This window comes from Biomphalaria glabrata, chromosome 1 (assembly GCF_947242115.1).
Source record: "Biomphalaria glabrata chromosome 1, xgBioGlab47.1, whole genome shotgun sequence".
NCBI classification, from domain to species: domain Eukaryota; kingdom Metazoa; phylum Mollusca; class Gastropoda; family Planorbidae; genus Biomphalaria; species Biomphalaria glabrata.
In genome coordinates this window covers 68,068,859-68,083,979 of record NC_074711.1, presented here as the reverse complement: position 1 = coordinate 68,083,979, position 15,121 = coordinate 68,068,859, and the positions used below count along the sequence as shown (strand labels likewise).

At 31.0% G+C, this 15,121-nt stretch overlaps 1 protein-coding gene across 1 annotated transcript; it reads right to left on the bottom strand.

The window, feature by feature from the left end:
- Positions 1-938: 938 nt before the first annotated feature.
- On the bottom strand, positions 939-12,267 carry LOC106061581 (uncharacterized). Its single transcript, XM_056010187.1, has 5 exons — positions 12,141-12,267; positions 7,905-8,262; positions 7,211-7,346; positions 6,872-7,020; positions 939-5,761 (listed from the first exon to the last, which is right to left on the bottom strand). Exons 1-5 carry the CDS (start codon positions 12,260-12,262, stop codon positions 5,414-5,416), a joined length of 1,113 nt encoding a protein of 370 aa, XP_055866162.1. The 5' UTR covers positions 12,263-12,267; the 3' UTR covers positions 939-5,413.
- Between the last annotated feature and the right edge of the window lie 2,854 nt (positions 12,268-15,121).

The window sequence follows — 15,121 nt, the reverse complement described above, 5'->3', positions numbered from 1 at the left end:
TTGCTGTAGAAATATCTGTCAGTCAATCAAACAATCCCTTGGTACTGGTCAGGCTTTCAGACAATATGACGGCAAATCTAAATGTACCACAAATAGGTCTGATAGCCGCAAAAAGCACTATAAAGTGTGTCGCCAATCTACACATAGCACTAATAAGTACACACAAGTTTGTCACAAGTTTTCCTAATTATTTTTCCTTAATAGTACTAGTTCGGATTCTGTGTATTACAGTGTTGTTGTTTTTTTAAATAGACTGACGATTAATTGTTGATTTGATTTGAATTTTGTTGATTGTTAGCTTGTATTAACATGATTCTTTAGATGTCAATAAATATTGAAATAAAACCGCTAAGGATCTTCTTTTCCGGTGATATAGTAGGTAATGCAAAAGCTATCTAGGTAACAGGTAATGTGTACAATATTTAGATAATTTGTTTTTCGGTACCAAAACGGATTACCCAAGTTAATCTGCACAGAACCAAGATAATATGTAAATAACCTATTTCTGGCGGTAACAAGTGTATATTCCAATTTTACACTTTAACAAGTGCCTATTTGGTAATGTACAATTTATCTAGGTAATGTGGAAAAAAATCTTTTCGGTACATTAACGATTACCCTAGTCAATCAGCATAATACCTAGTCAATCTACAGAATAAATGATTTCTGAACTTTAGAAATTTTAATATTATAAATTTGAATATGGTTTTAATATGATTTTGCATTCCATCCCAATATTACAAACGTGGACCGTTGCTTGCGTTGATAGGCTAAATAGGGTCGTTTTGGCCAAGGAAAGAGTCTATTTTTTTTTTAGACCTAGTTTTTGCTTGACCCAACCAATACAATCCTAAGAATCTGTTAGTGCTATCACTGGACCGCATAAAATGCACAAATAAACAAAACACATGAAGACAAACAAAAAAAAAAGCGACGTCCACATTCGTGTCTTTATTTCAATGAACAAGTTTTTGTATTGCTTCACTCTAAGAGTTGATACTTGCAGTCAGTAAGAAAAGGCATGTGACTACATCAATGTGGTGACCATTGTGAACAGAAACAAGTGTCTAATGGTATATTACAAAAAGTAAAGACAAAATCAACTGACATAGTCATGTTTGTTTTCTTTTATCAACTGACTTTCTCAACACTAATAGACTAATTTTTCTCTGAAAGGCGTGACTAGAGAAATGATTCCAAATATTGGACAGTGTCTAGAGATTAAAAGGGGAAGTAATCAAGATTTAAAAAGTTATTTGTTTTTTACTGTTATGACAAACACAGATATTGTTTGGTTTTAAACCTAATCTATTAAAGTCAAGCGTAAGCGTGAGGAGAGGTGCCATTTTGTGATGACATTTCCTGACAATAACCTTGTTAAAACAAATGTAGGGAAAATATAGTTACTTTCATTTTACCTCTGTATCATTACAAACAAATAATATAAAGAACTGTATTGATTAGTAAATGCAGATATATTCCGCATTATAAAAAGATAATGACATACATATTACAATTGTGTGTTCTGTTCCTTTCTTTGAACTACATTATTTAAATGTCATTTCTGTTGTCAATGGAGTTACAATTGTTCAAATAATGCCAGCAGGTGAGATGTCAGTTTACAAAATGCAATATCAAAATAGTCCATGTTGGACTGCCAAAAAGTCTGTTAAACAAATACATAAATATAAATAGCCAAAGTAAGCTTTGTAATTTTGAGAACTCTATTGTTTGAGTACATTTTTGTAGATCCCTTTGGTATGAATATGAGAAATGATACATCATAAAGGAATGTCCCACTCACAATGTTAGACTGAAGGATAAAGTTTTGGCTCAATGCTGGCGGTGAGGAACTCAGCAAATACATTTATCTGATGAAAATAATGAAACAGACTTGACAAATATATGAGTTCTCAATGACCACATGGAATCTCAATTACTATGTTCTTATGATAGGTACTGGTATTTTTCTTGTATTCATATAAAGTCCACCTGTTTAAGTACATTTTCTTATTTCTAAACCTGATGTAACAGTCATGATGTATCCATGACGGTGATATGATCAAAGGCATTGATCTCTAATCTGATTGTTCAACAAGATTTTTAAAAACCAACAAAACTACCTTCTCAGGAAACACTTTCAGTTAGGTAAATGACTGAAGAGAATGAAATCTAGCCTCAACATGGACTCTCAGTGGACTGCTTCTTAGGCCCCATAGTTTCTAATGTATCCCAATGCAGCTCAGATAGGCCCCATCACCTCAACAAACCAATACCATGTATGGCCATGCAGAGAACAAAGTTCAATATTTCATGGCACAGGCTCTTTAAGAACCAACATCAGAGCATCAAAAACCTGGTTAGAAAAGGAATTTATTCCAAAACAAGATCTAACCTTCAAGACAACTTTCTAAATTTTGTTTTCATTTCTTTTTTTTTAAATCTAATTTAATAAGCCCATTGATTTGAATTATTTTAATACCCTATGTATGGTCAAAAATTTGATTTCATGATTGAGATTTTTAAAATTTGGATCTAATAAGTCATCAAATAGACCTTGGAGAATAAATAGTCACAACCCATAAAAAGGAAAAAAATTACCATATTATGCACTAAAAGAATTTTTTGTTTGTTTAAAGACAAATGAATTATTTCAAAGAGCATCGGCACATATCACAGTGTCATGAGTGAAAAAAAGACACATACTGTGTGTTACATGTAAAAAGAAAACATGTCCATGATGATTTAACTGTTCAAGCAGATTACTAGAAGCATAAGGCACACATAGTTGTATCTAATGTACCACTGACCAACATAAGTTTTGCAAGTTCACTAGGTCAAAGTTTGTAATGACAACATAGTAACAAATGTGGTTATTACAAACAAATAATTAATGCTTATTACACACTATTTACACTTTGGTAGTAAAAAAAACACAAATTAATAATTTTTTTTTACATAATGTGGAGTTAAAACCAAAAATATTATTCAAAATAAAAAAATATTTCGAATGGTAAAAAAAAAAATGTTGACACTGAACATAAAGATAAAAATAAATATATCTTGAGAGAGAAATGACTTCATTTTGAAACAATACACAAACAAATTTGAAATTATCATTAATGACACCAAACAACTTTGACAAAAAAGTTTTTTTTAAAAAGGCATGTATCATTGAATTTTTAATTCAACAACTCATCTGTCTGATTGAGAAATGTATTTACAAAATCAGATTTCATAAGCTCAAACAGATTGATAAAAATAACACACACTGACTAATGCTACTAGATGACCAAACAACAGTTAACATTGAGGATTGAACAAAGAGATAGTCTGTTGCACAAATAAACAAAAAGTAGACAAAAAATATGAACTAATTGGATAAGAAAATTAAAGAACAGGAAAACTAGGCTGAAGATATTATGCGTCAGATTAAAAAACAAACAAAACATTAAAAAAATAAATTTTTTAAAAAGACTATACCTCCATTATTCAATTTAAAATATGATAAAAAAAATATTTTTTTAAAATGTTTGGTTTAAACCAGGTATTGAACCAGTGTTTTTGACATCATCAGCTGCTTGAACGAATGATGTGCAATTATTTATTGGTACTTCCATTATTTGGACATCTAGATCTAGTCTCTGATTTAGAACTCTTAAGATCTAGTCTAGGTCTAGATCTACTTCTAGATGTAATATATATATATATATTAGATTTACGTAAAATTATGAGATTAGATAATCTTTCAATAAACTTAAACCAACTTTTAATTTTATAAACAGCTCAGTTATTGATACAGTACTACTAACTACAACATGTTTTTAAAATTTATTTAATAATTCCAATGATAAGTCTTTAAATCTAGACTTAGAAAACTATGTGCACATCATTTTCCTGAACATTTATTTATTTAACTCTTGAATCAATAATGCCTTACATTCAGTAATTCCTGAACAAGATAGTTCTTTCAAAACTGATGTTGGCTTTCGATCTAAGTCTAGTTCTCAAGCCAAATTTACTTTCTTTATTTTTTCTTTGAAAAATTATCATGGGCGGTCAAACTAGATTTTCCCCGTGTGGCCAACGAGCTAGTAATTCTTTTCTCAGTGATATACATCGAGTGTTAAATATCTAGGAAAATCATAAGAGCTGTTTTTGAGATCAGCGTTCCAAGTCCCAGGTAATTCTAACTGGAATAGAGTATTGTAAAATATGACACCATATTACATATAAAACATGTTGAAGTAGAACTAGTCGATTACACTACTCAACAATTTTTAAATGCTGTACTGAAAATGAAACAATTTCATTTGTAATGAAAGGAAAATTTAAAAATAGTAAAAAAGAAAAATTGAAAGAGTATCAGCTACCCAAAAAATGTGTTAAATTCATAGTCCAATATATCTGACATAAGTTTCTAACAAAAATTAATGTAAATACAAACATTTAACAAAAATACAGAAATCTTGTTGACAAAGCAAACAAAATATTTTCAGCCATTTTTAAGAACAGGAGTTTTACATATTTTTACAAATTTTGATTGTAAGACTTACAAAAAAAAAAAAATCAAGTAGTTTACTCAAATAAAAATTGTAATTGAAAAAAAAAACTGGTAAAAGAAACACAATAAAAAAGTGACAGGACATTTTAAGAAGAAAAAAAAAGATATCACTAACATTTCCAGTCAGTGTCAGAAAATCTAGTGCAAGACGTATAGGCAGCAAAACAGAGAAAATACTGTATGAAATGCTACACTGTGAGTCAAAATGTGACCACATAAGGTATATGCATAGATAATGGCATATTTATTGCACTGAAATGACTTAATAGTCAATGTTTAGTCAAATCTATAATTCTTGTTTCTTGAATCAATAAAAGAAAAACATTTTCCTGAATTACTGCTACATCTATGTTATGTTAGTATTATCCATTACAAGAACATTGCTATTAAAAACCATACTTTGCATTTTTTTCTATAAAGAAAATCTGTTTTTCAAACATATAAAACAAAATATGCATTTAAAAATATACATAAAATTAGACTAATACTAATTTGCACAAATTGTAATAAAAATGGATAGATATTATGTTAGACTCAATATGCAACAACAATAGTGTAAATGTAGTTTTATAAAATCTTAGAACTGAAAGTAAAAATATACATGAGTATTTATGCTCAGATTCACTAAATACTGGTCATAGAAAATTATGCTCAATTAATTTTATAAATCAAATTGAAGTTCTCGTTTAAATCATGAGTTTAAATTGAATAAAACCTACAAATCTGAGTTTTAACAATTGTAATGTACATAATTTACATTGTAATAAGAGAAAGATTTTTTTATTAAAATTATTGAAATTAATTTTTTTCCTCTCCTCTTTATAAAAAGAATGCATTCAATGGCTGAAATTATAAAACTACAGCTTCATCTACATCAATGTCTGATGACAAACGTTCATATTGCATGATGACATTTGGATCTTGCCTATTTTTCCTGCGCTTTTTGCAGCTTAGGATAAACACAGCTCCAGCTCCAAGTCCACTGACAAAAAGCAGCACTGTCAATAGACCAGTGATTAGCAGACTATCTGTCCTTTCTGCTCCTGGCTTTTCAATGGTCTTATCCAATTTGGACAATGACGGAAAGTTTTCTGGATCAAATTCTTCATTGGGATAGGATACATCAAGCCAAGGAGGTGAATAGCACTTGCTGTGGTCACAGCAACACAATTCTTTTGTAACATTATCTTCAGTTTGCTGTAAAAAACAAAAATTTATTAAAGAATTTTTTTTTCAAGAGACTTAAACATTGAATACTCTGAATAGTTAAAAAAAAAAAAATTCAAAGAAAAATTTATTTTAAGTTAAGTTTTAAGTTGAAAGACATTTTTAAAAGTGTAAATGTTTAATTCTGTGCAGAGCTATTATGTTTGAAACTGAACCTAGTCAGGAATGTTTAGATAGGAGCTTCCTTCCTCCAAAGTGACAATAAGGAAATTACAGAGCCTGGCATTCTGGAACAAGAGGAATAAAGTTTCCTTCTTCCTAACTATTAACTTTAGAATGATACTAGGAATTGTTTTGCTGGTGCTATATAATGGGGGTGCATGGAACGTTGATTGGCAGAATGGTTAGGAAACTAAGCCTAAGAACTAGACTCTCTGTGCGTGGTCCAGGAAACCAGCATCTGACAGCCACTGTTTGTATGAGTTAACCATATCAACAATCTTAAGCCTAACTTGATTTCTAGCAAGACCATAAGACTTCTTAGAAATAACCAAAATTACTTAATTTAATATAACAGTATTTTAAACTATATTATTCAGGAGGGGAGATGTTAAGAATAAAAAAACAACTACAAATAGAACATTATTGAATCAGGAATTCTCTCAAAAGATATATATATATAAATAAAAGGGCTCATATGTGTAAAGAATGCTATGATTAGGCAGTAATGTTCATGACCCAGGAGTTATCATGTCATAAAGAAATAAAGAGGCATAAAACAAAAATGTGTTAACATGTTACTTGTGTTAATTTAGATATTGAATAAAATGTATGGAAAGCATCACAGCCTTAAGTGTGTAGAAATAATTAGAAGTATATTTTTTGTCCCTCCAGTGTTTCAAATATTTACAATCTTCAATGATTGTTTTGCAATCCTGTCACAATATTGAAAAAGAAAAAAATAAGTACAAACACATGCAGGAGATCATTATTGAAGCTCTGAAGATTTTTTAAGCTGTTTCTTAACTGATAAACAGTGATCATATACTCTGAAATTTTCAATTTACTATTTTTTCTAAGAAGTTGGTACAATAGTGATCTTATAACCTACATTAATAAAAACAAAAAAAATCCACTTACGTTGGTACAGGATTGAAAAGCTCCTAATACAAGTTTGCCAGTACACAGATTCTCATTGTCACAAAAGTACTTCTCAATTTTTCCTTCTGGCAAGTAAACAGTTGATTTGGCACACACTGCATCAGCATGCTGGCAAGATTTTAAGCCACCTTTGAAAAAGATAACAAAATGTATAAATTTGCAACATAAAGCAATACACAATTTATTGTGTTAAGAGGCCAAGAGTATTCTGATCATTCCTGCAGCTTTTAGAGGAGTGAAAAATGAATCTAAGTTAAAGCTAAATGTCTTCACTTAAATTTGTTTTGTGGTTTATAAATATAAATTTAGAAGTCTTACCAACAGAAACAGAGGTCAAATTTTTCATGCTTTCATGACACACACGATTTTCAGAAGAAGAATGAACCTTCTCTAAATCATTGCAATTATCTTTGGAACAGCAGTACAGCTTCCCCATATGATTATTTATGGTCACCTGAAAAGAAAATATGAAGAATTGATTTGTATTAATCAATACATGATTTAAAAAAAAAATTATGAAATAAAAAGGCTGTCCCCAAACTCTGCTACAATAAAACTTATTTCAAAATGTTGAGCAGTTCTACAATTAAGTAATGAGGGCAATCAGCACAAAAGATTAGAAAGTGCATTTAGAGCAGAAATTTATTTTTTTTGTTAGGGTTTAATGAATTTTTAAGCGGTAAATTCTGAAACAAAATGCCAATTTTTTTACACACTACGATAGATCTTTAAGGATATGCTCCCAATTTTTTCTAAAATGGCAAAGAAAGAAGAAATCTTATGAAACTGACTTGAAAATTAATTTTATATAATTGCACATGGAGAAATCCACAGAAATATGTGAGGTTGTAAGCACTAGGTAATGAATATAAATTTGCTTTGATTATATCATGTTATTGATATCTTTAACAATTGATTTGAAGCGAAAGTGTGCTGTAATTTGCAAATTGATGTGGCCATTTAAAACTAAGATTAATTATTTAAACAAATATATTAACCTAAACAAACCTACATTATTCAAAACTTCATTAAGTGTTCTGTTGATACAGATGTCATCATAATCACAGCCATAGGTCACTTGCACTGATTCATGAATGAAGTCATCTGGTAAAGGATGTGTTGTCACATATCTAAATACATAACAAAACTGTTTCTTTTGTTCCAACGACTTAATAGCTGAGTGACTGAAAGAGGAGCTACCCTGAGTAACATGCTCATTTCTGCCGCTGGTAAGTGTGGTCTGCTGTTCTGTATCAAGGAAGATGTTCAGGATGTGCAGCTCACCACTTGAACAAGACTGGTTCTGAAATCCATGAATGCTCTTGATGTTTCTTCCATAGTAGCAAAATTCAACACCAGACACAGTAAACCTGTAAAATACAGGTTTTATACAAAATTATCAAATTAAAACTTTTAAATTTTAAATTGTGATTATTATATATAAATTAAGCTTTAAATCAAAAACAATTTTAAAATTAAAAGTAAAATTACTTAATAATGGGAGGTAATTGGTCATTCTCACACCTTACAACACACACAAACATTCAAAATCACACAAATTAAAAAAAAACAACAACAGACTATTACAGTTTTTTTCAGTAATAGAGAAGTTTAAGCTATTTCAAGGCAGTGAAATGTGACTGTATATATATGTATATGAAAAATGTCACAAATCGCCAGACAAGATCAAGAGTGTTTTTCTGAAGAACCAATCATATTTAAAGTAACTGATATTACTAAATAACTTATTTTGGTAACAGATGCTTCATTCATTGCTATAGGGGGTTGTTTGATGCAAGGATATAATGGAATTACACACCTTGTTTTTTTATGTAAGTAGGAAACAAACCCTTGTAGAGTTAAACTATTCAACTATTGAAAAGGAGGGGATGGCAATGTTTTGGTGCATAACAAAGCAAGGTTTTTATCTGATGGGGACTCAATTCCAATTAAGGACTGATCACACCCAATTAGCCTTCATTAATGTCAACAAATGTGGTAACAGAAGAATAGCTAGGTAGGCATTCCAGCTGATGAAGTTAGGACAATACCAGGGAAAGAAAATAAGGTCGCAGATTACATATGATGTATTTAAGTTGGGAGGAATAGAAAGGGGTGGAGTATATAATAACTAAATACATACATTCTGTCTAAATAACAGAATTTGTTAAATGGAAACTCTGATGGGTTTTCAAATGTGAGTTATTGACATATATTTAAACACTGCGTAAAAATTTGTAAAAGTTATTATATTATTAAATTTTACCAATTTTATTTAAATGCTCAGAAACATTTATATTTAATAAATTTGATAGCAAACTCTTGACATCTTAAAAAAAAAACAGGAATAAGACATTTTGTTTTTAGCATCAGCTTATGTCACTTCCCTCAACAATACTAAAAGCATATATCTAGATCTAACGAATCATATTGCTTCATTCTTACAAAGGCTGTTAGGATTAGTAATGGTGGAGTCCCTAGCTATGAATCATAATGATGTCACTAGTACAGTTACATTAGAACTTAAAGCATTAAGATAACCAACTTGAGAAAGACAAGTAATATTTTCATCCATATTCCTCCCTGTCCCAAAAAGTAAATCGACAGTATGTCCGACTGATTCTAACAAAGTGGTCAGTGAACTTTAGTAGGCTAGATGTGCCATGATACATTAATCATATAAATAAATATATATATATTATAATTGATAATTGTTATCACCATAGGAGTAGCCCTTTAAGAGTAAAATTATTGAATTCTTATAAAATTTACAAGTAAAAAATGAGTCTAAAATTAGATGTGCAGACTAAGGCACTATAATCACTAAGGCTAAGGTATATAATGGTTAAAATATGTAACTTAAAAGTAGCAATTCAGTACTGTCAATAGGATTTTAGATCTAGAGTTATAGATCTAGACCCACTAATGCCACTACCTACAGTGCCTACTAGACTCTACTTCCATTGTATTTTTAATTGGTACACTGGACTAGTAGTGAGTAGAATTGAGTAGATATATATTATGTATATATATATATATATATATATATATATATATATATATATATATATATATATATATATATATATATATATATATATATATATATATATATATATATATATTATATAATAATATTATAGATCTATATATAATTATATTTTATACCATTATTACATCTAGATTTATATTCTAGATCTAGATCAAGATTAGTAGTCTATTCTAGAATAATCAATTAGATTCTAGTAAGTATTACTATTAGTCATTAAATTAGTGCCCATATTTATGATATTATATTATTATCATAATAAATTAAGGCATATTTGATATTAATGCATTAGATGATTAGTGGTAAATAAATTAGTCTCTGTCTAGATTTAAATTTAGTGTTAGTCAATTTAGATAGAATCTATCACTACAATTAGTGCATTACAATAGTATAGTAACAATACAAAAATACACATATTGTGACATATATCAATATATCTAATCTAATCTACAAGATTGTCTCTTATCTAGAGGAGGCTCTTATAGTTTGAACACCCCATCGGATTCTCCTTTCTAAACGGGTCGCTTTTTTTTGTTTGTAATTCATTTGTTTTTATGTTTGGAGCTAAAATCGACGATTCGGGACTGAGCATGTCCAATTTTAGATAAGTTCTGGTAATTTTGTTCCGTTTTTCCAAAGCAGATGGCAGTAATTTAGATTCTCGGTAACCATGTATGTTAAGCTGTTGTTTTAACCTCCCCCGGCAATTCATACCCATATAAGGGATGAAGGCTATATCATGAGCCTGTTTGATCGTAGGCTGATGGGCATATCAAAATAAGCTTCCAAACATCTTTAGAAAGACATTCCAATCACATTTATACCGTTAGCTGTTAAATAAAATTAAAAAAGGGGGTGTCCAAACAAATAATAATGAATTCAGCTCATTCTCCTTTTTGAACACAGCAAAATCGTATTAAGAAATATTATTGGGATTAATAAATCTATGATTTTTTCAATGAATAAACATGACCTAGATAGAGATATCTAGAATATATAACTTATGAATGAAAAAAAAAAGTGCAGGCTGCTAATTTGAAGCCAGAGACCATGCCCACTGCAGGTGATCACGCCAGATAAGCTGGCGGTGAGGAGAGGAATACACTCAGCGAGTAGTGTCACAAACTATCCAACAGGCAGTGGAGGGAAGGGGGAGAGAGTCATGAAAAGAATTATAAGCATCTATGGGAGGGAGGGGATGTTAAGGTGTCACAAAACGAACATCCAAATTATGAAAACAAGAAGAGGGTCCTTGGATGGGAGTTAAAAGAAAGCCAGAGAGAAAATACAAGTAGCCTAGTAGAAAATATCATGTTTATTAAATTAAAATAATTAATTTATAGCTCTATAATCTATATAAATTTATTTCTGTCTGTTTCTACACATAGATTATATAGGTATTTAAATAAATAAACTATACACGATATATATATATATATATATATATATATATATATATATATATATATATATATATATAAAAAGAGAGAAATAGAGAGAGTATATGAGGAAATAGACTATAAATACATATTGCAAAATTGAATCTACTTCTTTTACTACAATCTAAATAATTTTTAAGTAACACCGATATAATTTATTAGCAATTACATAGTGGTGTTCAACACCGGTGCTCACTGTTCAACTAAAGGAGAAAGCCCAAAAACTGCGTTCAAAATAGGAGCATGAAGTGACCTAATTTATTTTAAAATAAAATCTTGACTATGGGTGGTAATACAAAGGAACACAGCTATTTTTATAGTCCTTTAGTTGCAGAATAAGAATCTGCTTTCAGTTTTTTTGTAAGTTAAACCTTCACCAAATAAAAAAATAAAATAAAAAATTGACCTAGTTCCCGAAAGTCGGTGTTCAGTTACAAGAATCTACCATATATTATAATTTTTATAATTATATCTATCTAGACTATTCTAGACTAGATTTCTAGATCTATCTTCTTGTGTAGATATAATTAAAATATTATTAGATCTATCTAATAAATTAAATAAATATTATTATTAATATATAGATCTATATATATAGTAATTATATAGACTCTAGACTAGACTAGATTTTTATATAGATCTAGATCTATTTATATTATTATATTATAATCTCTAGAGATCTAATTATCTGGTAATTTTTAGATAAATTGTAAAAAAATACATAGATCTAGATATATATATATAAAGAGAGAGACTCTACATTAATGAAAACGTGATAGCTAATCCAGGTAAAATATTCCTTGGAAGACAATATGAAAATACTGTTGAATCACTTGTAGCCATGTTACAATCACCTATTGTAGACAAACAACACAAAAACATTCTAATGCTAGCTCTAGCACTGGCCTACAAAAAGCACAAATACTATTAAGGCTCATCCATTTCAGACGTCGAATTTTTTTTTTCTTACGTCTAGGTGCCGTTCTCGATCTTATAGGTCTAAACTTCTAAACCCATTCCATTTTTTGTGACTAGTTAGATAAATCAATGGTTCTTGGGACCCAATTTTTTTAGATCTAGGCCTAGGTTTGTCTTAACTTATTCTTATAAGTTATATAGGACCAACACCCGCTTCGAAGCTCTATTATGACATAAAGCGGTAGTGTCGAGAGTACGTATTATTTAGTAGAGATAATTCACAACCTCATAACCAATCATCAAAGGTCAAAGTAGATTAATCTACTCCCAGACTCGCACCCCACACAATGAAGAGGAAAAGAGGATCCGATGTGATAAAATGGACGAGAGAAACGAATATTAATTTTATCAAATTGTTCTTTTGTATGCCTATAAATAGGCCCTAAATGTGACGATACGTCCTCTCACATGTTATAGTCTAAATCTCTTCCAGGAATTCAACAAAATCTATCCTTATTTAAACCTCACAGAGCAAAATGTAGATGGAAGCCGTAAGCATTTCTAAGAGGATATATCCTCATTAACATACTTATAACCAGTGATATAAAGCACTATATCTAGTTTGCTTTTTAGCAACAATTAAAAGATTCGAGTTGTCTCTGAAGAGTCTCTCGCTGAAATTCCACAGGAGGCAGTGAAACTAAAACTGGAGGAATATTGAAGTCTTGATGAGGTTAAAACGGCTACTGCGTGATGGGAATCTCTATAAAGATATATAAGCACCTGGCTCTGATGATCTTCCAGCAGAACATAGACCTGCATGCATGTACGCTGCCTTCATCGATCTCACCAAAGTATTTCACACACTAAGTCGCGTAGGTTTATGGAGGATCCTGTCTACGCTCGGATGCTCTCCATTGTCTACAAGGTTTCTATCCATTTTCGGAAAGCTTCATTTTTGACAAACAAAGCCTAATTGGTGGTAATTCCAATCTGATCACCTCCCCTTAGAAAATGGCGTCAAACAGGGTTGTGTACTTGCTCCTATTCTGATTGGTATCTTCTTTTTCGCAAAGCTGAGTTAATTGAAGCCAAAACTGCACGAAGACATCTAGGACAGGTTTGCTATACTGTCCCACACCAAAACAAAAGAAAAGGTCGTCGAGCTGATGATGGCGCCATATACTTTCTTACACAGAACATGGGCTCTAGCTCGACTAGCTGCCGCTTCCTTTGGTCATACAATAAACCTCGGAAAACATAAGTCATGTTTCATAATTAACCGGATAAAACTTACTCAGCCCCGTGAATGGACACCACCTGAGCGTGGTAGACTAATTAGCATACCTGAGAAACACGGTATCCAATGGCGCATCACTTTCAAGAGAAGTTGATAACCTTCTTGCTAAGGCAAGTAGCGCTTTTGAACGCCTCTAGGTGAGAGTTTGGCGGATTAAATCAAATTAAAACAAAATCAGAGTCAATCAAGTGGTTGTTTTCAACACACTTTTGTATGGTTCTGAGACCTGAGTGCGCTTTCTAAATTTCCTCGAACGAATCAATTAAAGAGCCTCCGCTCCATAACGGGTATACGCTGGCATGACGACCTTACAAATTACCATGTTCTGCTGGAGACTGGTGTGGACAGTGTAGAATCACTACTTACCGTTCGACTATTGCGATAGGTAAGACACTTATCCTGCATGGGGGACAACCGATAGCCAAAAGCGATCTTTATAGGCGAGCTTAAAAGAGGACGGCGTAACATGGCATGGTTTTGATACATTTGCAGCCAGAACATCGCGAAAAAATGCGTGATTTCTATTATTATTTTCCCTAAAAGGTCGTATTCTATAAAGCATAATTAGAAATCACACAAGAAATTAGGATTTCCGTAGTTTTAAAGCATATATTTTATTCCTTTCTCTCTAATTCAACTTATTTTAAATTTGCCTAATAAGTCATATTGTACGTAGGCCTGTTTTTAGTTTCGATTACTTTTAGACACGGTCTAAAAAAAAAACGAGTATATATAGAATTAAATAGATAGACCTATATTCGAGTCTAGTTCTTTTTTTTTCTGAGAGGGAGAGAGAGAGCAAGAGAAAGGGGTTAATAATGATTTTAAGCGTGTCTACTGTGTAGATAAGAATACTCTATTTTCTACCTTCAAAAAGCAGCTGGCCACTAGAGACAATCAAAGAAGAACAAAAGTGAGGACCAAAAGGACAAAGTAAACTTTTATAACTAGATTTATATTAATTTAATTTAACATATAGTAAATCATAGGCTAGGCTGTAGTGCAAATTTATTACATTTTATATTTCTAAAACGAAATGACTTGATAGCAATTTTATCATTTGAGCTAATTTAACGCACGCGCGGAACAAGAACTGTATTTAAAAAATTGTGTCAAGAATTGCTCTCACTAAGTCAATAGTTGATTTCTCTCTCTTGTCTAGTGCATTTATCAGTGAAAAAATCTCTCAACGATGTGCCCAGAAACACAGAAGAAATTCACAAATTTTGAGGAGCTGTACGTTTATTATAACAACTTTGTATTGATACACATCAATATATATGTTCATGGAAAAGTTTGTCGAAATTTTAAGTGTTATCTTTCTGTCCTTATTTCTAATTGCAGTTCTGGTCGAACATTTGAGCCTTTTTGTCTTTAGGTACTGCATGCATGACAATATAGATACAAGCTGTGAAAAACATTCACTCCCTGTTTTTTCCTGTTGATACCTCTTAAGTCCACAATAGCAATGCACTGCATGTTTCCTACGAAAGCAGCACACTTGTTTGAGAAACTGTGTTTCT